This window comes from Danio rerio, chromosome 13 (genome assembly GCF_049306965.1).
Source record: "Danio rerio strain Tuebingen ecotype United States chromosome 13, GRCz12tu, whole genome shotgun sequence".
Lineage (NCBI taxonomy): Eukaryota > Metazoa > Chordata > Actinopteri > Cypriniformes > Danionidae > Danio > Danio rerio.
In genome coordinates this window covers 28,006,634-28,033,676 of record NC_133188.1, presented here as the reverse complement: position 1 = coordinate 28,033,676, position 27,043 = coordinate 28,006,634, and the positions used below count along the sequence as shown (strand labels likewise).

General features: G+C 36.2%; 1 protein-coding gene across 3 annotated transcripts in view; it reads left to right on the top strand.

The window, feature by feature from the left end:
* slka (STE20-like kinase a) overlaps nucleotides 1-27,043 on the top strand; it is a 45,324-nt gene that overhangs the window by 8,940 nt on the left and 9,341 nt on the right. Inside the window, exons 2-14 of one of the 3 annotated variants that reach the window (XM_005156872.5) lie at nucleotides 2,130-2,294; nucleotides 7,016-7,064; nucleotides 7,915-8,064; nucleotides 10,817-10,889; nucleotides 11,042-11,236; nucleotides 11,789-11,870; nucleotides 11,956-12,087; nucleotides 12,224-13,567; nucleotides 14,397-14,527; nucleotides 14,648-14,771; nucleotides 15,504-15,683; nucleotides 23,146-23,217; nucleotides 26,569-26,698. In XM_005156872.5, coding sequence (XP_005156929.1) covers nucleotides 2,130-2,294; nucleotides 7,016-7,064; nucleotides 7,915-8,064; nucleotides 10,817-10,889; nucleotides 11,042-11,236; nucleotides 11,789-11,870; nucleotides 11,956-12,087; nucleotides 12,224-13,567; nucleotides 14,397-14,527; nucleotides 14,648-14,771; nucleotides 15,504-15,683; nucleotides 23,146-23,217; nucleotides 26,569-26,698 — 2,827 coding nt within the window. Of the gene's footprint in view, nucleotides 1-2,129; nucleotides 2,295-7,015; nucleotides 7,065-7,914; nucleotides 8,065-10,816; nucleotides 10,890-11,041; nucleotides 11,237-11,788; nucleotides 11,871-11,955; nucleotides 12,088-12,223; nucleotides 13,568-14,396; nucleotides 14,528-14,647; nucleotides 14,772-15,503; nucleotides 15,684-20,271; nucleotides 20,365-23,145; nucleotides 23,218-26,568; nucleotides 26,699-27,043 lie in introns of all 3 variants that reach the window. The other 2 variants (XM_005156871.5, NM_001145601.1) reach the window with 2 other exon arrangements.

Here is a 27,043-nt window from a genome sequence, read left to right as displayed (position 1 = left end):
AAAACGAATTGATCATTTTGGATTGATTGGGATGATTCTGCAAGGGAGTGCATATAAAATATTAGAAACAACCTACAAGCATGTAAATGTTTTATAAACAATTAAATTCAGTACAATTTTTTGGACCTAAATGCTTTTAAATCCCTCACACAGTCACAGGCCTCAAAAAAATTTTATTATTATTATTATTATTATTATATTATATAATTATAATCCAGACTCAATATTGCGTATACTCACAAAGTGACTGTTGCGAACTATCACATTGCGATATCAATGCTGAAATGATTCATTGTGCAGCCCTATTGCAAGTCCATCCTGGTTTGTGCTTTTATAGCAGCTTCATCGACCAACAGTGTGTCACTTAGATAGGAGAAGGCAACCAAAGTGACGTAAAGCAACCAATAACTGTTTGTATTGTCCAACATCACAATTAGATGCTTTGTGAAATGCACGGTTAGATAAGTGTACATTGATTGGACGAACATGTGTCATGCAAAACACAGAAACAGTATTTTGTAGTGTTACAATACGTACAAATGCAGAAGGCTTTTAAACAGCATTTACGTGTCATCTTTGTCTGCAGCGATGCAATTTGTGTTTGTATATTTGCACTTGTTTTTCTCTTTCAATTGCGTAACTAGGTCTATAGTCAATCCATCACAAAACCCATACATTATGAAAGCATGTGATGCCTATGATGCTGTCCTCCATCAACTGGTGGTTGAATTTTTTGCTTGGCATCGATATTGGTTTGCTGGCATCACTTCAGAGTTCCTCCTCCCTAAGTAAATGTAACCAGCTAAAGGGCCCAGAGAGAAAATTAGCTGTCAGGGGTGACTAATTTACTAGTTTCTGTCACAGAGGTCTTATCCCTTTGTAGAGTGAAAACACTGTTTTTATTTAAGAACTTTTAAAGACAGCCACACACTAGGTTCAAGTGATGTACCAAATTACAAATCTCACAGTTTGGATCACATCACATTTTGTTTCTGATCAAACCATTTTTCGGATCAGTGGAAAAGGGGAAAAAACAGGTATAGTTTACTTTCCATTTATTACAAAAAACTACTGCAATTACAGTACAGTGATTGCAATTGAACTTCATACACACATCAGTGTTTCAGCATCTACATTTAATAATAATGTTAAAGAGGTTTAATGTATATAATTTGATTATAAACTTGAGTGAGTGCATATTCTGTGCTTCTAAATGGCTGTATTTAAATTTCTGTCGTGTTTAGTCTGTTGCAAACTAAATGCTGCTAAATTGCATATCACTAGGGTGTTGTTAGGACAAGGGGTTACAATATAATCTGCTCGCCTAATGTGTATGCTGGTAATATTTATATTATTTGCTTATTAATAACCTCATGTACAACTCTGAATCTGAGTCTCATTTCAGAGTCTCTTATTGTTCACCGGAGGTCACATTTCAGTCAAGGACACATGCTTTGAGAGCCTTTCTGAATGAGTGAATGAATGAATGATATGCGCTGTGTTCCACCAAGGCAACCTGGGGTGCTAAAATATAATTAGCTAAACATGCAATGGACAGGTTATTTCCTGTCCATTACAGCATTTCAGCACGTAACGCATATTATTTATTTTTACAGCAGAATATCGGACTTCAGCAGTTTTTTTTTCTGAAAAACAAGAATGTTCACTTAGCATGTTTCTTAAATATCAACAAACATATGGTGTTTTTATGCTTTAGAAGATTCAAAATTGTATATAATTGCAACACTTTCTGTCACTAGCCTACATTAAGGGTGCTGCCTTTAATGTAGGCTAGTGACAGAAAGTGTTGCAATTTGTATGACGATGATGGTGATGTCTTTGCAATTGTTACAAATGTAGTAAAATAAAAAGTTCCGATTGTTCAGGGAAAAAATGCACCGGGTTGTCAATGCTCACAGTACAGCCCAATCAAAGATGCATAACTTGCAAGACACTGAAAGTTATTATAGCTCAGATGTAAAAAGCTATGCATTGAGTCTCTTGCACTGACATCAAAGTGCTGCATTAGAGCTGCTGTTTGACTTCCAGACCTTTACAGCATCATAGAAGAGTCACTCTATTGCATCTACTAACTGTTGAATGTTTCACACTGGTTGCTTTTATCACAGGCTCAGAACAAACAGACTGGGATCTTGGCTGCAGCTAAAGTGATCGATACCAAAACAGAAGAGGAGCTTGAGGACTACATGGTGGAGATCGACATCCTCGCCTCCTGTGACCATCAGTATATAGTCAAACTGCTGGATGCTTTCTATTATGAGAGCAAACTCTGGGTGAGTGACGCTTCTCAGGAGGGGTTTGGTTACTTCGGTTGGACTGCAATCAGACACACGCACACACACACACACACATATTGACCTCTGTAGGAGGTGTGGGAGTGAGAGCACACTTCGCTCTCGCCTTACTCATCATAGAGTACCACGGTGTTGTTGGTTAAGAAGTGTTTGTACACAAACCAAACTAGGTCTTGCTGTGTTTTCTTACATGCTTGCAGACTGCTAAAGAAGCATAATGTGGGCTTTTTGAGAATTCTGTAACTACTTGTATATGCTACATGTATTTTTTGTTGATGTATATTTAGATTTTTTAAATTAAGATTTTTTTTCCTGATTAAATCTAAGATGTTATGGTTCTGTTAAATCCTGTTGGATAAAATCAAGGCTATTCCCACACATACAATTGCTTCCTCTTAATAATTCATACTTATTACTTTTAAAAACACATTACATAATATATTTAATAATTCATAAGCCTTGTCATTTACATTTGTTGTAATTTAATTCAGAATAATGAAAATGAAAAGGCTCAACAGCTCTATATTAATCGACCATAATCCCTCTCTATTCATCTCTAACTAAAGAAAGTCAGTGGATCCTACTTTTCTACCATCGTGTTCCCAGGATAATTACAGCAGAATGGTTTCATATGATCCACCCCTCTGCGGCTGGCATGTATAGAAGGATAATGGCCCATTTTAAATGACCAGAGAAAGTGCTCATGAATTAATTAGATGCAAGTCCAGTCTGCTTAGCCTGGCTGCTAATCAACAGATATGAATGTGCAGCTCATAGCAGCACAAGCTTGTTTTCTTGATGTGCGTAGAGAGATTGTTCCTACACTCGATGTCAGAGCTGTGTAAAATATTCATGGAAAGCTGCCTAAAATCTGCACATCAGTTAATTGTTTGTCACGTAATCTTACATAATTCTCCAGCCTCCTGTCAGTGTTCATAGTTAATTCAGAAGCAGTACGAGTTCACATTTTAGCGAGGCTCTAGTGAGAAGCTGTGTATAATAAACCATAAGTTCTCTTTTTTTGTTGAGATGGTGGATTTTACTCTGCTTTTTTTTTCATATTTGTCCACTCTCATCTTACAAGAAGTAGCATGTTAAGTTCTGTATTGATTTTCCTGCAGCACCTGTTATCATCTAGGCGTGGTGCCTTAATGCCCAGCTGCTGTGGTCTGCCTAATGTGATGATGTTCACTTACACAACGCTTTTATCATTTCACTCAGAGGTTTAGGTTTCATATATACCTACACTGCTGTTGCTTGCTGTCATCCAATATACCAAAGAATAAGTGAATGCTTGAGTAACCTAATAAAACTAGAAATTAGTTTAGCAGTTTTTGAAAATGTTCTCATCATATTATGTTTCTCTGGTAATATCCCTCTCAGGTATCATTATAAAGACCTCAGAATAGCCTTGTAATTAGTGCAAAGGCATAGGAAACAAATTATATAACCATAATATACCCACATATTGTTCTATGACATTTATGTTGCAGTATATGTCTCTCTATATCGGTGATACAGAAAATATATATATCCCTATATAATGTGTAATGTCATTCGGAATCAATAATTATTGAAAAAATTTTTACAGTCCATTCAGAAATATTTGCATTTATTTTTTACAATTTTATTTAAATTTACCAACATTACTTAGGCAAATAATTTTTATAGTCAAAAACAAAGAATAAACAAAAACATCTCGTGTCTTATGTCTTATAATAAAATAAACAATAAAGTGATAAAGTAGTAATAAAGGTAAAAAGTGCTAAAGAGAACTCAAACTTAAGAAATAAAATGTTACAACTTGTGTGCAATGATAGTGTAAATGCTAAACAATCGAAGCAAACTTTAAGGTTGATCACCATCTGTAAGGTGTCTAATTATCAAACAGTAAATCACAAACTCCATTAACAAAACAGACTGATAATCAGATCTGAGCTTTCAAGTAAAGGAACCAGCCATCATTATTCAAAAACATACTGCAACATTACAAATTGTGAAGTAGGATGACTATATTATTAGCCCTATGCTAAAGATCTTGCAGATCGGGTGCTAGTGGCTGGGATGCACAAGAAAAGAAACCAAAAAGCCACTCTGCATTTTCATTAGCCACAATTTTGTTGTTGGGAAAATATATTTTATATGCATAAATTTGACGTTGACATGCTAAAATTCCTTGATTTAAATTGTGTGTTATGTCCACATGCGTCCTCATTCATTTCACTTTTTGTGTGTCGAGTATGAGTTTGCTCAAAGAGCATGAGCAAATGGGTCATGCTTTCACAGTGTTATATTGCAATTAGTTTTTATTTCACATGACTCTTTTTAGAGCTCAAAATTAACGATGTACCAATTTTATCTCTATAACCACACGAAACAATAATTATTTCTTAGCCACAAATTTTTAATGTGTCAAAACAAGCAAAGTATAGCTGTATACTATACTTTTATTTAACAAAACATTTCTTAAAAAAGGAAGAAAAGCAATTGACTTTTAAAAAATGACTATTGTCATGTATTAAAAATATGCACAGTAATCTGTCCTGGCTAAAGATCTCTCGGATCACCAGTTGACTGCACATAAATGGAGAGTTCATCTCCCATTAAAGTAATGTTGTAAAAAAAAAAAATATTAAACCATTTTAACAAAAATAAAAGCAAATAAAACCGTAAGCAGGTGAAACATACCGTGTGTGATAATGAAAGAATGATCACATGCTCACGGTTAACTTTAGGCCATTTAATAATCTGTTCAAAGTGAAAGCAACCGGTGCTGCTTACAAAAATACACATTTTGAGCTCTTAAAAGCATCAGGACTGTGGGTGCATGTTCATCACTATTTGTCTAGTTTATTTAAAAGAGAAACGATGACAGTTGCGTTTTCAGAACCTGTTCCAGACACGGTTGCTTCACGATTCGGAAGCGTGCAAGCATTTAGCAGTCGCGCGCATCACATGAGCTGTTAGCGCGAGTGATCATCATCCTCATTTGGTATTCATTTGCATTCCTCTGCTCGCGTGATCGCAATTATTTTACTTCTCGATTTTTAAGATCACATTTGCACGCATATTGGGCCATCCTTATATTGTCGAACCCTGCTTTTACGAAAACTACAATTTAAAAATTATTTTCATCCAGATCCTGCCAAAGTGGCTAGTGGAGGTGTCTGTCTAACCCGCCAAAGCTGAAATCTACCCGCATTTGGCGGGTGTTAATGTAAAGCCCTGCTTATATCCTTTTTTTTTATTTACAATCTCTTTACTGCTGCTTGTTACCGCACTCATTTTATGTGTGTTGTTCTTTCTGACTTGAGGTGGCGAAACCCAACTGGAGTCCATTCACATGTTGCATCTAAAAGCATGTGAAAAGCATGAGCACGTGGTTTCGGTTTTCTTCACCATTTTCAATGCACTTTGTGCTTTGGCATCTCTTATAACTAGGCGACCGAAACTGTTTTCTCAGAAGTTGACAAACGAACTAACCATTGCTGCGATTCAGATACTAGTATTTATGAAGAGAATGAAAAAACACTGCAGTGTTTGGGTGCTCTCTGTTTGTCTGAGTCTGCCATTATTACCGAAATGTGTATATTGCATACAAAATGTGAAGCAGATTAGTTAGTTCTACTTGCATGAATTGCAGTGCGCAAGCAGCAATTTGAAATATTTTCAACTAAGTTCTCCTATAAAATGTGTGTGCGTAATGATTTGAAATAACCCTAATTTTATTGCCATTTCTTCTAAGGTGTGCGCTCAGTGTGTGTGTGTGTGTGTATATATATATATATATATATATATATATATATATATATATATATATATATATATATATATATATATATATATATATGCACATCTATTATATATGCACATCTATTATATACATGTGGTAGTGACAACAAAAAAATGAAAAAATTCTAAAATATGGCATGGTGCTTTCCCCCATACAAGTCCTTAAGACAGACAAAGCTAAGTATGGTTGTTTATAGTTGTGGTTAAGGCAGTTTACAAGCAAGCATGATAATTATTTTATGGGAATGGGGAAGTCAAACTATAACAACAACAGAGAGGAACAAGGTCAATGGAATCACTTCAGGTTGAATTTTTTAGCTAATGAATGATAAAAAATAACAACCAAGTAGGATCCACCCTAGTTAAAAGAGTTTAAGAATTTAAGGCTTTTTACACTAATATAGTAAATAGCGATATTCATGCTTTCGCAAAGTGTGTAGTGGACGTGTTTGAGCAATGCCCATAAGTCTATCAGCTTATAAATAGAGTTATCTTTATGATTATTCATATAAACCCTTACTGCAGCCTAAAGTGTCACAGCTTCTTTAATAAATCATCATAATGAGAAGATTTTATTATCAAAAAGACATTTTATGCTATTAACAAATTTGAAAGCTGGATTCTTTCAAGAACTAAAAGTTTAAAAATAAAGCATTTATTGTAAAGAGAAATATTTAATAATTAAATTATTTCTTGTGTCCTTGCTAAATAAAAGTCTTTAAAAAAGCATACAAACCCTAAACTTATATACAGTATAAATAGTTTTTTAGTGAGATTAAATGTTGCATATTACATAAAATTACTGATCTACGATTTTTTTTATAACTACAATAGTCTGTATATCATTTTAATAGCATTGGTGTCATTCTTAAATGGTTCATCTCTTAATCTTTGTCTCTTGTTTTCAGATTCTCATTGAGTTTTGTGCTGGAGGAGCGGTAGACGCTGTGATGTTGGGTAAGATTTACAGTCTTTGTTTAACTGAAGGAAATAGAAAGCGCTGTGGTCGTCCGAGTCTGTTCTTCTCTGTGATGATGTTCCATTCCTCCTGACCTCACTGGCACAGTGCGCTCATTTTTGCCGCTGGACTCAACTATATAATTATCAAAGTCAGAATTCAAGGAGTGGTTAGGCTCTTTTCTTTAAAGCTACTCAGCCTTTTTTTGTGTTAGTTGGAAGCGTTGTTGAAATGTCCTTACGCATGTCAGCAAATTCTCAAGCAGATTTTACAAGTTTTTCTTGAAGTATTAATAATTCAGCCAAAAGCAATGTGCTAAAAATTATCCAATTTCCTTCTTTTCCATCTGCAAAGACTTTTTCTAATCACAAATCGTCTAACCATAGTAAACTGTAACTGTAAATAATGTCCTGTAAAAATAAAATATCTCCTCCTTATGACTGTTTAGTCTGCTAAGATGAAAATCTGGCCTTTTCCACATTTAGCCTGTAAGAGAGGTGTTGCTGGTGGGAGGTGTTAGGGGTGAGGAGGTGTTTTTCTGATGGAAATGCTTTTGTTGACTCACTGTTATGACTCCCTCTGTTGCCTTCTGTCTATTCTGTGAGGGCCTATCCCAGCAGCACTGATGTAATGAAGACTTGTTCACATTGCTTCAGTCACAAGGGGAAAGTGTGTTCTACCCAGCCAAAAACAACAGCAGAGAACAAGGCTATTAATACGAGCCCTTTGCCACTGTTACATTACAGTGCATTTGACAAATTCAATGTGAAAACACGTCACAGCAAATAAAAAGATTAGAGCAGTGGTGAATGTTTTATAGCCTTTTTGTATGTGTATGTGTGTCTGCAGAGCTGGAGCGGCCACTGACAGAGCCTCAGATCCGGGTGGTGTGTAAACAGTCGCTGGAGGCGCTGGTTTACCTCCATGAGAATAAGATTATACACCGGGACCTGAAGGCTGGAAATATTCTCTTTACCTCAGATGGAAACATCAAATTGGGTAATAGCTTCTTGAAGTGTTCTTAAATGAAGTGTGCTTTAAGCCTGGGGGCCACATGACTGCATTAAAAACATAGGTTGCCTGCAGTTTTGATAGCCTAATGGAGCATTAAGGTTTAAAAAAACGCCATAAAGGCCGAGTTTCACAAACAGGGCTTAGATTAAGCCAGGACTAGTCCTTAGTTACATTAGGCTATTTAAGCCACATTTATAAAAATGGCCTTAGAAAAATATATTACTGGTGTGCACCTGGAGACAAAAAATGACACTGATGTATTTTAAGACATCTCACCGCAAGTTATTTTGAGTTGAGACAGCTCAAGCATGCAATTTAATCTTGACTAGCCTTAAACCTTGTTTGTGAAATCGAGGGATAGTCTTGATATTGAGTTAAAAAATTATTAGTAATATTTACTGTAATGCACTTGCATAATTATGATACCCACTATAGCACATCAGTATGTTGGTTCATGGTCTAAGGGTTCAAGACATTTATACACTAAAAAGTACAGTAATCAAAATATGTTTATTTAAAACATAAAGGCTGATTTATACTTCTGCGTCAAACGCCGGTGTATGCTACGGCGCTGACGCATAGCCCTTCGCCGTCGCCGTCACTGACGTGCACCTCTCAAAAAATGTAACTACACGTCACAACGACGCGTAGAGTAAGCTCTGTTATTGGTCGGCTTGGTAGCGCTGACGAGTCTGAGTGGGACTGAGAGCCGCGCGAATGGCGCTAGCGATTGTTTACAAGTGTGGAGTCCCGTGAAGGAGCTCCGGATGGAAAGTTTTGTTTTGTGTTTACCTCATAGTTAAAGTTGTTGCACGTCCGCCGGTTCCTGCCTCAAAATGAGCGAGTTTGAGCCACTTGTACATCCCGGAAGTGTTCAGGAAAAGCAAAAAACCAGCGAAGAAACTCGACACAGGAACACAGAGGAACATTTACACCTTACTGCCTACTAGAGTTTCGGAAGTGTTAATGCAGACCGACAGAGACAGCGCGCAGAAGTATAAATGCACAGCCACGCGCGTTGCATGTGCCGTGGGTTACGCCGGTCACCTGACGCAGAAGTATAAATCAGGCTTAAGTCCCAAGAACACCAGATCATTTCTAAAAAATATTTTCCTATTTGTTTGTATGTTTGTATTATCAGGGATGTGATTCTTTGGTATGAATGCGAATTTCTGTTTTTTTTTCGAGCGTAATGGTGCAACCCCTGTAATTAGCGTAAATCTGAAGGTTTTTTGAAAGAGGTCGGGGGGTCTCAGTGAGGTTCATTGTCATCAAAGCAAAAGACCTGATTAATGGTTTGCGCCTTCGTTGTTTGTCATTGTATTGTGCACAAGGAGCGTTAACTGCTTCATTCCAGACATCATTCAGGTATAATGATATTGTGTAGTCCTGTAATGTGCACGTTTGACGAAGCCACTGACAATTTGCTAGATTATGAAATCGCTTTGAATGCGTGCGCGGCTGTGCACTTTTACCGCGCTCACATTTGCATGTCATGACCACGTGCGCTCTATGTACATTATAAATAAAGCCAGGGTGCACATTTGTCATTATCCTCTGCAAGTCATCTGTTCTTATGTCTTTGTTTATTCAGTGCTACAGCCTAGCACCTGAAATGTAATACCTGAAGTTGTCATGAAATTGTTTAGATGATAATACAAATGTATAAAATTTTATTTTAGAATTAATTTAACCTATCCGCTTGTTAAGTCGTGACGTATCGGTGACATATGGAATACTGTTTTCGGAACCAAGTCGCTACTCATTTGAATTGAGAAAATATTCGTTTATGACAAATTTTTAGTCCTATCACACATGAAAGTGAATTTTATATTAAATCATGGTCTACACTACAGTCGCACTTGCTTCATCACAAATAACTAAATTTTAACAATTTACACAAAATTAATCACCTTCTGGTCATTGCATATTAGACATAGACAAATATTGCGATCGTGATTTTCGAAAGTATTACAGCACTTTGTAAACGTTGATTATTACCATTTGATGAGTCTCACCATACAGTTTGATAGAGCGCTTAGACCCGGCAGCCACTTAGCATGACATCCCACTTAACAAGCGGATTAAAAAGCAGGGACTACACTGAAGGAAAGGCAAAGTGAGAAACTGTTTTTTTAGAAATGCACGATATATATTTTTAGAGTGGAATGTTAAAGCCTATTGGCTACTCAATTCAATTAAACTTAATATTTTTACAGTTGTTGACTCACTATTAGTTTATTTATCACATGAAATAAAGAGTTGACTAAATAACAGGGAAAATTATATTATTTGAACACAAGAGAACTTACCGTGTTAGTCTAGCGGTGGTAGGCAACATTGAGGTACAATTATAAACCTGTTAAACATTATTTAGGTGACTATTAAACTGCTAAACATTTAAACTGATAAAACAAAAAAACTTTAATTGTGTGGCTAATATTAAAAATTTATATAAAGAATATTATTTATTTTTTTAGAATTATTTTAGTATTATTATTTCTATTATTATTCAAACACACACAGATAAATATGTATCTTGTCTACCTTCTTTTTGTCTTCACCTGATCACATGCCAGATTATGTTCACATACACACACACAAATATAATTTTTAAATATGTCCATCATAACTTCAGTTTTCTTAATATCCTATTTTAAAATAAATAATTGTGTTTATTCCATATTGTTGTCAGCCAAACTGTATTCCTCTAATTTTTATAAATGTCTCTTTTCAGCTGACTTTGGAGTGTCTGCAAAGAATACAAAGACCCTACAGAGAAGAGACTCTTTCATTGGAACGCCATACTGGTTAGTCATTCAATTTCTAAAGTATTGCTTTGAATCATGAGATCTGTCACTGTGTATGAGCAGAATTATGAATGTGCCACATAATGACGTTCTTCATTCGGCTAATTTACTGCAATTCTTTCTGCTCCTCCTTGTCTCTCTCCTAATACAAGGATGGCACCCGAGGTGGTGATGTGTGAGACGTCAAAGGACAGACCATACGACTACAAAGCGGACATCTGGTCCCTGGGGGTGACGCTGATTGAGCTGGCACAGATCGAGCCACCCAACCACGAGATGAACCCAATGAGAGTCCTGCTAAAAATAGCAAAGTCTGAGCCCCCCACTCTGGCATCTCCATCACGATGGTGAGAGTTTACTTTCCAAAGAAGAAAACTGTGATCAGCAGTAGAGGGAATAGTGATCATTCCAGGTAGAGATGCACCAATTGACTAGCCAGAGACTGGAATCTGACAATTTTCATAACTGGGATGTTTATATTTTATTATGATGATTTTTATTATTATTTATGGTTTTAGTTCTTTTTTAGAAGCAAAAAAAATTGAATCAGCAAGTCTGTATCAGCAGGTCACACTTCAGAAATCGAAATCTGCCAAGAAAATTGCATTTGGTCCATCTCTAAATTCAGGATATTTCACTTGCTGTGAGTTGATGGGGCATATTAAGAAATAATTTAACTGGTGTTATAAATCACCTTTCAACTAAAAGTTGCTAAATCCAGGCTGGAGGCTTTTGAGCTGATGAATCATAAAAGCAGTCACCCACCCAGAGTCCCAACACATGATCTGCTTCGAACTGCGTAGCCTGTTGCTCAATAGTCATCACTGTAATACCTCCAACGAAAAGCCCCTTTCATATCCACCTCAGGGTTTATTTTTGATCCTTCACTCTGTTAACAGGTCTCCTGAGTTCAGTGATTTCTTGCGGAAAGCACTGGATAAGAATGTAGACAACAGGTGGAGTGCCTTGCAGCTTTTACAGGTTGGCCCATTTTCTATTTCTTGATGCAAATTAAAGGATGTAGTTAAAATTGACATGATAATGATTAGCTGTTGTCTTCTGTCAGCATCCATTTGTTTCTAGTCTAGTGGATAACAAACCACTCCGAGAACTAATTGCTGAAGCTAAAGCCGAAGTGTTTGAGGAGTTTGAAGAGGGAAAAGAGGAAGAGGAGGAAGAAGAGCCCGAGCCCCAATCGGTACAAACAACTGCATTTTTTTTCACTTTCTGATTCACTTTCATAAAGTTGTAATGATAAAATGGTGGCATTATTTAGTTATTTATTTCATTGTTTTGCTACTGCAGTCATTTTGTCTCTTATTTTGTACATGTAGGCAGTGCAAGGACACAAACGTGCATTATCAGACACCAGTGTTGGCAGCTCAGAGGATGAGAGACAAAATCAGAACACGCCAACTCTCGAGTCGGTCACAGAGAGAGCTGAACCTGAAAGAAAACCTGAGGATCGAGCTTGTGACAAGACATCTGCCATGGTGGTGGATGCTAACGAATCTAACCATCTTGAGGATGGGAAGATAGTTGAAGCCAATGTTTCAGACACCAGCGCTGAGGAATTACGTTCTGGTGATGAGCTCATATCAAAGCAAGAAGAATCTCCTATGCCAGTTAGCACAGAAGGGGGGGTTACTGATCAGCCGAATGCTCCAACAGCAAATGACACTAACCTCCAAGAGATTGTAACTGTCAGTGAGGAAACTGGTGAGGAGGAAAAGAAAGAAGTGAAGGTGGAAGAGAAACTAGAGAAGAAAGAAGAGGAGTCTGAAGAAATTAATATGAAAGCCAAAGCACAAAGCATTACAGATGAAGAAAAGGAGCATGCCTTACCTTCAGATGAGGCTGAACCGAAGAATAAATCCGATGGTGTTACTGAAGAAGCCATTACTGAACTAATTGAAGTTACAGAAAAAACTGAAGACAAGCTTGAGAATGAAGAAGAGGTGCATGGAAAGGAACCAGAAGAAGATAAGACAGTTACCTCAGCTGATGTTCCTACAGAAAAATTGAAGGAGCAAACAGAAACTTTACCAGATGTTTCTACAGAGGAAGTAAAGAAGGAGCAACCGGAAGCTTCACCAGATGTTTCTACAGAGGAAGTAAAGGAGCAACCGGAAACTTTACCAGGTGCTTCTTCAGAAGAAGTAAAGAAGGAGCAACCGGAAACTTTACCAGATGCTTCTTCAGAAGAAGTAAAGAAGCAACCAGAACCTTCACCGAAAGGTTCTACAGAAGAAGTAAAAGAGGAGCAACCGGAGACTTCACCAGAAGTTTCTAAAGAAGTAAAGGAAGATCAGTTGGTCCCAGAGGACCAAAATAAAACTGAAGAAAAGGCTGAGATTACAGAACCCAGGGGGGTAGATGTGGTAGAGGACATCTCTCTGAGTAAAGTTCCTGTTGTTGTCATTAATGGTGTGAAAGAAGAGGAGGTCAGTGCTACAGAAGAACCTGCAGAAGCCCCTGAAGACAGACCAGAGATCCAGGAAGCCCCTGCCATGCCTGAAAGTGACCACAATACAGTAGATGTGGCAAAACCAGATGCCGAAAAGGAAAAAGACTCCGATTCAGGCAGCAGTTCTGCTGCAGATACTAATAGCATTGATATTAATCTGTCCATTTCCAGTTTCCTTTCCAAGAGCAAAGAAGGATCTGTTTCAATACAGGTACCCATATTTGGTTTGAAATAATAGTTTTGAAAGTAAACTACTCCATTAAACTTTAAGCAATACACAAATTGTTCTTATTATTGTAATTACCAGTTCACTTTATTGAACAAAGTATTATACACATTGCCATTTTAAAAAGTGCATTCTATTATAACTGAAGGTTAATTACAGTGCTCAGAATATATAAGTACACCCCTCACAAATCTCTCATTTAAATTCATATTTTTTATTGGAAGCTTAACAATATTATATCTGTGCATATACATTAGATTAGCCAGTAACGAAGCTAAATATGGTGCTAATCAAACAAAATAGTTTATTTATATATATATATATATATATATATATATATATATATATATATATATATATATATATATATATATATATATATATATATATATATATATATATATATATATATATATAATTTTTTTAAGAGCAAAAGAGAAACAAAACAAAAAAAATTGTAGGTTGTAATTACTTTTTTGTAATATTTTGCTTGAATTGAATTGTATTATCTTTTTTATTTCTAAAGATGTTCAATGACTAAAATGATATTTTATTATATGTTTTTTATAAATCTGTTTTGTTTTAATGCACCAAAATATATTACCTGTATTTTCTGAGAAATTGATAAAAATGGGGTTTATTAATTTATGCGGAGCACTGCATGTATATGTACTGGCCACTGATACACAAGAAATTAACTTTTTCTGATTTTGTCTGAAGTGTAATAACATTCCCGCTTTGTAAAGCAACTTTGTATTGTATTGTTGTGAAAAGCTCTATATAATCAAAATTTAATGGAATTTGTAACTCACAGGACATCAAACGCCAAAAGAAAACCCTGAAAAAGACTCGCAAGTTTTTGGTCGACGGGGTGGAAGTCAGTGTCACCACATCCAAGATTGTCACAGACAATGACACCAAGAGTGAGGAACTGAGATTCCTGAGGTATCTGAAATAACATCAGTTACTCTTTCTAGTCAATTTGCAAATGATGAATTTGATAATGCATGAATAACAATATATATTAGTTGAAAAGTTTATAAAGAGTTATTTGTTGTTCTGTAGGCGCCAAGAGCTACGAGAACTGAGGCTGCTGCAAAAAGAGGAGCAAAGGGCTCAACAGCAGCTCAGCAATAAACTGCAGCAGCAGAAAGAGCAACTCTTCAGACGCTTTGAGCAGGAAATGTCGGTCAGCAGCCTCATTCCTATACTAGATTTGTTTCCATTCAACATCTTAATCTGCTGTTGACTGTTTAATGTACACTCAGACAAGGCATGATGAAAATTTAAGAGCATAACAAGCAATGTTTGTGTTATGTTAATATTATTTTGCGATTTGTGGATGCACCCAATCAAGTTTTCCTGCTCCAAAATTTGGCTTCTTTGCTAAAGGAACTTTTGATTTTTGAAAATAAGCTCATTCAAGAAGCCCTTTCGAGTTAAACTTTTGAATTTTTTATATTTTTAAAAATTCATTCAGTCTTCAACAGAAAATTTCCCTGATTATTATTTCAGAATAAGAGTATACTTCCCCTAGACATATTGAACAAAAAAATAGCAACCTTTCATTTCTAACCCTTTTTTATACACAAACAAGCACAGAATAATTATCAAAACTCTTTTTTTATTATTTGTTTTGTTTTTGAAGATGCTAACGGTCTAATCCAGTTCAAGTATTTTTGCTAAGCTAAACTAAAAGTAAAAAAAAGGAGACTCAGAGATTGACTGTTTCTTTAACTAATACAACTAAATATTTTACAGTAGCACTATTACCTTTTTTTCTTCTTGCTGCTAGCTCAGGTTCACCAGCCCGATGAAGTCTCAAAGGAACACAAGCACAGCTCAAATTGCTCTGTGCATTAGTGGTCAGTTACAGTAATTCGGTATTCCTCTTTCTCACTCTCTCTCTTTCTGTCCTCAGGGAAAGAAACGGCAGTATGACCAAGAGGTGGAGAACCTTGAGAAACAGCAGAAGCAGACTATAGAGCGTCTGGAGCAGGACCACACCAACCGACTAAGAGACGAAGCCAAAAGGATCAAAGCTGAGCAGGACAAGGAGCTCTCCAAGTTCCAGAACATGCTGAAGAATCGCAAAAAAGAGGTAACTGAGAAAGAGAGGCACGAAGTCAGAAACACTGTATTTATGCATGCATTTGTTTATTAGGCCATACCTTCTGCTTGTTGGTGCTTAGGATGAGCATTCAGAGTAATTTGATAGCTGAAGAATAACATTAACTTCAAACTTTTATTGTAAAAAAGTATTTGATTGCCTACCTTTTTTTTTATACTTAGAGCCCTTATTATGGGTTTTTGAAAATGACCGTCCATGCAATGTGTAACTCGGCTCTAATTGAAGTGAAATATCTAGCTAAGGCTTAAATCTGAACGTGTGGCATGTTTAAAACTACAGATTCATCTATAAAAGAGTCAACTCAGAGTGGTTCAAATTAATTGGGGGGGTAACGAGTCTTTTGCTGTGTCGGCGTGATGTCAATGCAGAACTCAAGCCCCACCCATTTGTTGCGCACGGGACTTGGGAAAATGAAATCCCCGGCCCCGCCCACAAACACTGTAGAAAGAAAAAAGGAAGACAAACACTGTATCCCGGATGAATCATCTCGCAAAGACACTGTGCTCTGAAGTGTGAGGGAAAGTTAGTGTTATTTTGCCTACCCAAAAAAGAGGCTGTGAAGAGTCAATGGTTGAATTTTATTTTTCCAAAAATAACTCTAAATTATATGTTTCCCTCATTTTTCTGACGAGTGCTTCAGCAATGTACACGCTTACAATGGATGATTCATCGGCCGATTATTAAAGGAGGGATCAGAAAAGACTATTGATGTATGGGACTTTGTCAGAGCTTGACAGGAACTTTACAGTCCACAGTACTCAGTTCCTTCCCCCATTTCTCAAGTGTAAGTGCGATTAAGATGGTTGTTTCCTTTTTTCTCTAGCTTGCAGATTATGTATCTAATTGCGTTTTGTTACTTGTAACCGCTCCACGTGGCTTGTACTGTATCTGATTAACTCTTTATATTCTTATATAGCATCTAAACCCACATTGAAAATGTGATGCGTGCCGCTTTAATTACAGATTTAAATGCGTTTGTGAGCCTGCAATCCTCTGCCATTTGTCATTGCTATGGCCACTGTCAGCTGTTCCTACACGCATGCGGTCAAGTTTAAAAACAGTTCAGCTTTTGCCGCTGTGTGGATTAATACTGAATGTGTGTCATGGTTAAGAATAGAGCAATATGCTGGTGTTAAACTGCATTGCTTTAATGCACTCCTGCATTGGGCTCACACATACACTCTGCACTAGTTCAACAATGTTAATAAGCCGTGGTGGGCATTTCTCTCTGTCTCTCGCTGAACGCTGTCGACCAGTCACAATAGACTGGTTCATTAGATCAATCAGTGCAGATTAGCATTGCAAAAAGGAAAAGTTTGAAAAACGAATAAATTGCTGAATGAATCATATGGGAGTTGTTTGGATAATTAGGTAAAACTAAATGCATATTATAAGACAATGAAAGTGATTTTTGACCCTGCATGCCTATCAGCCTGTTGTTGGAGACCCCGAAAATCAAAATATGACCTTTTTTCATGCATAATATGGGCTCTTTAATGATTTGATATACGAGTTATATCGATTTATTCACATGCTATGTCACTTTTTTGTCTTTAATAGTCTATTCTGTTTCGCATGCTGACATGGCAATAAAAACTAAATTCACAGCTGGTTAGTTTTTTGGTAAGCGTTGAAAAAAAATATATAACAAAACAGTTACCAATTAAATTTTTACATAGAATCACATTCTATTCAAAACAAAAAGTTACAGCACTTTGTGTAGCATGTTCATTTTACAATTTCATGCTTTCCATTTGTAGTAAGTAGTGTTTGCTACTCAGCTAGTTTGAATTACTCATGCTCATCCCTGGTTAGTTTGCATTTAGCAGCTTTTTCACTTTTGTTTTCTGCGGATGCTGAAGCCAAGCAGACACTCTTGCGTTTTGCTAATGTACATTGGCAGCTGTGCTTCTGAATCACAACGCAGCTGCAAATGGTATTGATTTCCTCATCTGTCCTTTTAGACGCATCTTAGCTGTGCCTCTGCCTTTGTGTTCAGACTTGTAAATGCAAAGCAGTGCTTTTCTTATCATGTTATGTTTGCATAACGAAACTTTTGCTCTCACATTCAATTACCTTCATCTTCAGAGAGGCCGTAGAGACCGCTTTAAAGGTTAATTGGGTGCTAAGAAATGGCTTAGGAACAAAATAAAGGCTCTTTTTATTTCATCTCTTCTTCCTACTGCTGGTGTTTTCAAGCGTGGCTCATGAACGAAGAGGTTTCATGCATGGCTTTGTTGAAATTGGGTCTGTGTGGTGTGAATTTGCCCCTGGTCTTATTTTTTTAGTGCATGATGCATATGCTTTCATAGTCTTCAACTTGATGATAATATTAGGGCTGTTTGGTTGTGCTCTGCATTATCAGCAATCATGATATTTGCTCACAGCAATAGTAAAACTGTATAGTAGGCTTTTTACTTTTTGGGATTCAGTGTTTTTGTGGCTCTTGTACTGAACGGCTCGCTCCTTTCTAATGCTGTCATATGCATGAACAGAGTTTTTTAATGGCTTCAATTAAGAGTGTCATCCTTTCTTTCCTTCTCTTGATAATCTTTTAGAATTCATCTTGATATTTTATGTTTCTTACCTATAAAGCATTAATATTGTTTTATTTATTGAGAATAAGTATGTACTGTATATGTATGTTATGCTTTTGTAAATGTCACTAATTATGTTGCCTGTGTGAGTGTGATGTAATGAGTGGAAATCAGTGCTGTGGTGAAGGGCCTCTTCTCTTGATAGGAGAATGCTTTATTTATAGACCCTAGTCTCTACTTGTAGATAAGTTTTCTTTTGTTTTAAAAATACTGTTAAAAGTGACCTTCATTTGAAGATGCACAGTAGTATATTGCTGATCAGCAGGTTTAAAATTCAGTTTGACCATCAAAGGAATAAATTACTTTTTAAAATGTATCAAAACCAAAAAATACATATTTTATTCTTTATTATTTCATTTTACTACAGATTTTTTTTATTTCAGGCTTGGGGAGAAAGAGTCTAAACATTGTTCCTAAAATTGTTCCTATTTCACTGACACAATATGTTTTACGAGAAATGTATATAAATTGATAATGCACTGTTGGTTAAAGGTTTTGGAACAGTAAGATTTTTAAACAGTTTCAAAAAGATCTCTTCTGCTCACCAAGCAAGACAGTTACATTTTGAAATACTTTTACTCTTCAAAATATTAACTTTTTTGTAATTTAATCTATTTTAAAATGTAACTTATTCTGGTGATTTTTCTAGCATCATTACTCAAGTTACACAATCCTTCAAAAAGCATTCTATTAAGTTAATAAATGCTTTTCTTATTGAAAATAAGACTAAATTGACCAATTTGGATGAATATATTAAATGTGAATTTTATTTTTTATCTATTTAATTTTATTCAAAATAAAAAAAACCTGCTGCTTACAATTATCAATTGGCATATTTACTATAAATTATTTTTCAGGCAAGTAGATATCCCTTTAGCTACCCCACCAAGAAAAAAATGGATTACGTTTCTTAACTCCTAATGTCGCAAGTTAACAAACTCAGTTTTTTTTTTTAAACATCTCCTTAATTTCTAAAAATACCAACCTCTACCTAATGGTTGATATGTCCGTTTATAGTAAAATTACCGGACTTTATACATATACTATGAAAAATCTGAAAATATAAAGTGTAAGACTAATTTTTTTTATTAATTCAACATCTAATGTTTTTATTAGACATCTTTATTTTTTGAAGTATGCCATAAAATATTCCAGATTGTTATTTAGCATGTTTTTTTGTTTATTTTTTTTTTTACAATAAAACAAACAAAAGGTGTAGTAGTGCAACAGGGTTATGTTTGATTTGATTCATTTTTTTTGTAAACCAATAATGCTGTGTGCGTAAACCATTGTTTAAAACAGTTATTCATTTAATGACTTTAACAGTTATTATTTAAAACAGTAAAAACATGGTCAACCATTTGGTACAGTGGCCAGTCAAACGTATATTAACCATGCCTGGTTAAGTCTATACACAGCAGTGGTCTTTATATTAAAAATTAGCAGTCATTTTCTGATTGCCATTTTTGAGATGGTAAATGAGCTGGAGTCAGTGCAACATTTTGACCCCCCTCTTCAACAAGGCGCCTTTTTTCTTTTTATGAAAATGACATTTTGACACTTGACTTTTCATGCTGATCTTTTAAAAACATGCTGACACAGCAGTGCTGCATTGTTCACGACAGAATCAATGTCAGCAATATAGTAGTGGGCATCTTTTAAATCTTACTTTGAAGGATCCACATTCTGATGCCTGTCATGGTTGTGGAGGTGGGCTTTTGCTGTTTTTCAGCTTCTGAACTCTTTAACAGTAGGAGCTGATTGTGGGCTATTGGAATAATCTCTATACCTGCTAACCCATTTGAAAATCATCAGTGGTCTCGGGATGATAATTTTTCAAATACTAAACCATTTTTCACCTTAGTAAATTCACCCTTCATTGCGGATTTTGCATGACATTCTCAGACTAATCAGTTCAAGTAAAGGCTTCAATCCCAACAGTCTGCATGCTCAAACTGTAGGTCAAACAAGAGGTCGGACTGTCCCCCAAACACATGAGAAAAGAGCTCATGAAACGCTTAAAAGAAGACCTAGCTGCCATTCAGCATGGAGAGGTAATTTAGATGCCAGCCAGCCACCACACACACTTCTATACCACTTCTACTCTTCTCTTCTGCCCCTCTGATCTTTAATGTAGGATTGGCATAAATCAAAAAATAATCTGCCCATGGGCATTAATGGAGAGTTTGTGCTCCGTTTTGCTGGCAATGCAGCTTTCACATTTCTGGGAAGGCTTTAAAGTGAATGTTCCAACATAAATGCAGAGATTGGTTTCCATCTAGAGATAAAAGCATAGGTGAGATCAGGTGATTTGAAGCCTAGTGTATTCACCCTGAAGGCCTGTTCTAAAGCTGTTTGTGTTAGGAAAAACACTGAATTTCAAAAAAAGTATGTTCATGATAGGTTTAAAATGCAGTACAAGACAATTCTGTATTGATGTGCTTGGTTGTAGGCCTCCCCAAAATTGTCCCAAAATTTTGTGGTCCCATATTAGAATAAGATTATATTAACAATAAAAGAAAATAGTTTAATTTCATTAACTGTGGTTAATAATTAAAACCACAACATCTATGTGCAAATATAGCAACTAAACTATGACTAAAATATATATTATAGTTATTAATTAATATTTTATTTTAACCTCCTAAACTCTGGTAACGTGTCTGTGCCGTCATTTACTTTCGCATTCTTTACATTTTAAAGATCCATACTGGCCCAATACCTTTATAAGTGGTTCAGTTCTCTCAGTTGGAATAGAACAACTTCTGCATAAACTTTGATAGAACCATTTTTCTTTTTTCCTATGATTACTGACATGTGCAGGAATCGCCAAAATTAATTATAGCATCCTAGACCACACAGAGCCTAAAAGGTGCACTTTCAAATTTGAGTTTACAAATAAATAAGTAAATAAATAAATAAATAAATTTTTATATTTAGGTTTATTATAACACAGACAACGTATAAAATTATTTTAATGACTTTCAACAGTAATATAAGAAAATGCAAAAGGTTTTTTTTTTATAATGATGCAAAACTTTGGCATTTACACCTCTGCATGTGGATTTAATTTGCTTTTGAGTTTAGGTAGGCAAAATCCAGGCGGAAACCCCAAAATAGCACTTGACTTTAAGAGGTTAATGCTTATAATGGTTTTCAATGGTAGTTTTGCTGAATAAATTCTGTATCTACGGCTCCATAATTATAGTGGAAGAACAGAAGACCAAACAAGGCTTTAAAGCAGGGGTCTCAAACTCGCGGGCCATTTGCGGCCCTCAGTGCAATATTTTGTGGCCCACGCCGACCGCTGAACTCTGACAGAATCAGCGGAGCGGGGAGAGAGAGCGCTCCCCGCTCCGCTGATTCTATCCGTACACAGCGCGCTTGTCACTCAATGCGCGTTGTCGCGCACGTTCTGATCAGCTGTGCTGTCGCGCGCGTACTCAAGAGCGGTGTTATCGCGCGCCTACTGAAGGGCGGGACTGAGGGTGTGTCGCGTCGCGGGGCACTTTTGATCATTTTGGAAGGGCACTTTCTATGCAAGACTAAAAAGGGCATGTGCTCTGCACAGGTTGAGCCCTATGTGTGCACGTGCCTGCCCTGCATCTTATATATATTGATATTATAGGTAGATACAGACTGATACAGACTGATGTGACTGGAGTGGGGTGGGGGTGTTTTATTTATACATATATACGCCTTTTTTTTAGGTGAGGGAATGGAAGTTTTGAGTGAGTTCCCCCACTTTTTTCCCTAGGACTTCAATAAGTCAAAGTACAGGTCAAGACTTAATGATGATCATCTTCAAGCCATACTGAGGGTCTCAACTGCTTCCGCTCTAAAGCCAAATGTGGTTCAGATTTGTAAGAAGAAGCGCTGTCAAGTCTCTGGCAGCAAGAAGTAGGCAAAAGATGCCATGTTCAGAAGAACTGTTCATAATCTTCACTCAATGTTCTATTAATGTTCAGGACACTTCATGTTCAGAAGAAATAATTAAAACTGTTAATAATGACATTTGAGGACTTTTTTTTGTGAAATCCCTTATGCGGCCAGGCCTCACCCAGACTTTGCCTCCTGCGGCCCCCAGGTAAATTGAGTTTGAGACCCCTGCTTTAAAGCTTCCATTTTGTGCACAGTAACCTGTTCATATGCATTTCTTATCAACACTGTCAGCATTATGATGGATCATCAATTTGTCATCAGCATCTCTTACATTTATAATTGACCCAAGCAGATGCAGCTCTGAGACACTTAAAACACCAGACGAGACGCTCATCTGCACGTAAACATGCCCATGTATATTTGCATAAATTGTAGCATTTGAGATTTGGCTATTTGAAATCAAGCGGATCACAGATTTGTTTTTATTTTGATTCATCATGCAACCCTACTCTATTTTACTAAACATTTCCTTAACCGATCACACGCCTTATTTATAGATTTATGCGCTTGTTAAAAATGGCTGAAGCAGCCAAACCATTTAGAAATGGGTTTCCAAATACCCCTGGCCACATTGGACTCACTAAGGAAGAATATAACAGACTAATGATGACTGCTGCATCTCATCATGCATGTCAAGGACGACAGCTGCACTAACTGATGATGATAACTTCAGACTCACCAGCTGCTAAACCCGCTCCCCATGCATCATCAGGAAGAACTATCCTCGCTGCACGTGGGTCTTATCTCGGGACCCAGGAAGCAAACAGATTACTGCCATGAGGAGAGCAGATGATGTTGTGAGATGTGTGTCTGGTTTGCGTGTGATACGCTTGAGTGCTGGTGTGTGTCCCCTGTTCCTGACGTGGTGGAGTTGGCTGTGTTTTACTCCACAGGGTGTGGCCCAGGTTATGATACAGTCTTTTCAGTTGTCCTCATGTGCTCTGTTCAACGCTCAGATGCAGGATGTAAGTCTCTTCTCTCCTCGTGACTCAACCCTCTCACATGTGCCCGTCCATCACGCAAGATACACACACAAATACACATTCACAATGCATTCAGAACTGCAGCACGTTTTTAGGAACTTGTAGTTTAGTAAAGAAGATGACATTCATGTATACACTTTGAAGTTACAGTTCACCCAAAAATAACAACTGTCAACGTCCACTTGTTATAAAAACAAAAGATGTTTTGAAGACTGTTGGAAACCAGCAGCCATTGACTTTCATATTATCTTGTTTTTTATTTGTACTATAGATGTCAATGTCTACCAGTTTCCTCATTCTTCAAAATATATTTTTTTATTGCTAAAAAATAAACAAACAAAGTTTTGGTATCTCCTAAAGGCTAATTTATACTTCTGCGTCAAGTGCAGCAGGTATTTTCTTTGTAACCTTCACTTAGTCACATAACGTAGACTAACCATGTTCCGTACACTTTTCGTCAAAAATAGACATTATTTTAAGTCTTATTAAAAACAATTTCACAATATACTGTTATTGTGTTTAACTTTAAGTTAATATTATATGTAATACTTTTTTATGAAAGTTTGAAATGAAATAACTATACAATAATTTAATTTTTATGTTTGTTTATTTTATTACAGGATGACAAATTTAAAACATTCAATTCATGTTTAATTAATACTAACTTGAGGTTGTCGCGCGCGTACTAAAGAGTGGTGTTTTCGCACGCGTTCTGATCAGCTGTGTTGTAGCGCGCGTACTCAAGAGCGGTGTTATAGCGCGCCTACTGAAGGGCGGGACCGATCACTTTTGATCATTTTGGAAGGGCACTTTCTATGCAAGAATCAAAAGGGCATGTGCTCTGCACAGGTTGAGCCCTATGTGTGCACGTGCCTGCTATTCATTGACCGTTGCTCTTCATATGCAGCCACTGAATAAGTCATGTAAATCAGCCTTTATGGTGATGACTGATGGACCCGCTTCATATAGTAACAAAGATCAGCTTCTGTAAATGCGATTTGAAATGGAACAAAAGCGGACTCTGGGATTTGAGTGGGATTTTATCCCTTATTTTAGAATATATAATACAAATATCCTGATTAAGTTGTTGAACATTCGCCTGTTCCTGTCTTTCTTCCTTGAATGATTGTTAGTTTGAGCTACTTTTACAGTAGCATGCCTTGCATTTCTAGCATAAACTCAACACAATGCAATAGAGAAACCACACTGTCTTCTAGCATTTAGTAGCGTTAACAAAAAAGGTTGTGCGTATAATAATCACTTGATCCAAATGTATAAATTGGGCTTAAGGTTAAGAATAAATTTTCAGTAAATTATCCCTTAAACCAAAAATAAAGGATACATAATCTAGTGTGAATAGTTGTCTCTGCATCTTCTCAGCCAATGCCTCCCTGGAATCATTGTTTGACGTCACACATTTAAACTGATTGACACAAGCAAAACTGATAACAGCGTAGTTGTGATGTGGACGGCACATGCGGGCAGGAAGGTGCTCTGTTGTTTTGGAGTGCTATCGCTGTGTTGCTGCAGTGTCTCAGTATCTCTTCTATCTGCTCATTCTCTCATACTGTTACTGAAACTCTGGTCAAGTTTCTGTCACATGTGCTGCTTTTTTCTGTGTGTTACTGAAGGCCAATTTGAAAGTAGGAGTCAACAATAAGGATGACTTTAAGATGCTATTATGAATTGTATTATTATTTATTATTATTATTATTATTATTATATTGTATTCACTTATACGTTGTTTATAGACTAAGAATATTGCTCTGGATTAGTCATTATTTTAATGTTATGCTTATCCTTTAGGCAGGCCCACATATATCTCCACAGGTTTCAGCAGATTTAGATTGCATGTCGCTTATGATGTTGGTAAAAAATCCACTTCCATTTAAAAGTTTGGAGACAGTAACGTTTGTTAAAAAACATATATTTTTAAAAATATAATATTTTCAACAGCAAGCATTCAGTTAATCAAAGGTGACAGCAAATACAATTATTATGTAAAGGATTTCTGTAAAATTTTATTCTGTAAGATCTTATTCTGATCTTTACACTTGCCTAAAGAGAAAATAGTCATGTTATCCACAAAAAACAAAATATAATTATCTTATCCACCAAAAACAACCACATGATGCTAATAAGATTTTTTAGTAGCAATATTTGAGTGATTTCTGAAGGATCATGTAATGCTTTAAGAGCAGAGTATTGGATAGTCATATGAATAAATAAATTAAACTTTTCACAACATTACCAGGGCTTAACAATACGGACCAGCGTGAGAGACACTCTGGACAGTAGACAGGATTATTAGTGGCCCAATAAGGCCAATGCTGCCTTGTTACTAAAGTTTATTTGCCTGTGACTATTTGTCAATTGCTTGTGAATAAAGTCTTAGAATCCAGAAACAGTTTGTGCTTTTAAGCCTTTAAATTCTATTAAAGAGACCATAAAATTGCAGCAACATCAAGTTATGAGGCTAAAAGAAAATGTCTGTTTCTAACATCTTGGAAGCAGACGTTTGTATGGTTAGAACACGGCAAAAAAATGTAAGTGATGTTTTGCACTGTTTGCCATCAGTTTGGCAAGTCAGTCACCTTTTGTTAAATAATTTAGAACTGCAGTAGAATACCTGCACATTTTCCATACTGCTCTTTTTGTTTGAATAACACTTTGAATTTTGCTCATTAGCATTTTATTAAAAAAAAATTTATATATATTTTTGACACCGTAGTTAAAATATGTGGCTAAGAAGTAGCTATTAACTTTTTTGTTTTTGGCCAGTAAAAATTTTGATTGGGCAAGTAAAAACTCAATCGGGCCAGTAGAAAAATGTCCTTAACTTTTAACCCTAATTGCTGATTTTACTGTATTTTTAATCAAGGTAAGCTTAAAGGATTTCTTTCCATAAACATTTTAATTTTGTCAATAATAAATTTTGAACAGTTGTGAGATTTCAACATCTATCAGATTGAATTATCTGGCAATAAGTTGTAAAACAGTTTTTTATGGTTTTAAGTAATGGGTCTGGGTCTGCCTTTAGGTTTTGTCAAGCTGTATGCTGAATTTGTATGTATTGTTAATCTATTCTCTATTTCTTTCCTTTCATGAATCTTTTTCCATTTATCATGAATTATCAATGTTTTATCTTTGTTAAATGGTTTAAGTGTGACTTTCCTCTTAATGCTGTGGTATCAGTGCTGTGATTAGTGTTCATATTTGACTGCTTCCCCTTGGAGCATGATCATATGCAGAGACTAATTCAACACATCCCCCTTTGTTTCTGCACCCGATCCTCCTCTCCCTCTCTCTTGTTCTTCCTCTACTGTCTGACAGGAGCAAGAGTTTCTCCAGAGACAGCAGCAGGAGCTGGATGGAGCTCTGAAGAAGATCATCCAGCAGCACAAACTGGAGATCGCCACTATAGAAAGAGACTGTCTCAACCACAAGCAGCAGCTCATGAGAGGTCAGATACACTTTACATAAAACCTACTGTGATTTTTCTTACATTTATGACAGGGATGTGTGACTTAAGGGAGAGAGAGAGAGAGAGAGAGAGAGAGAGAGAGAGAGATGCATTTTGAAGTTACAATAAAAATGGCTAATTATTTTTTTAATGAGTTTTTCTGATCAATTTGAATCATTATACAATTGTCTATGTCTGTATATAGAGGGAGTGTTGGGTGGATAGATAGATACATACATTTCGAATTTACCAAAAAAAAAATATATTAAAAAAAAAAAAAGCTAATGTGTTCGGTAATTTCTGATTCCTTTAAATAAATAACATTTGAATATATAATACATGCAT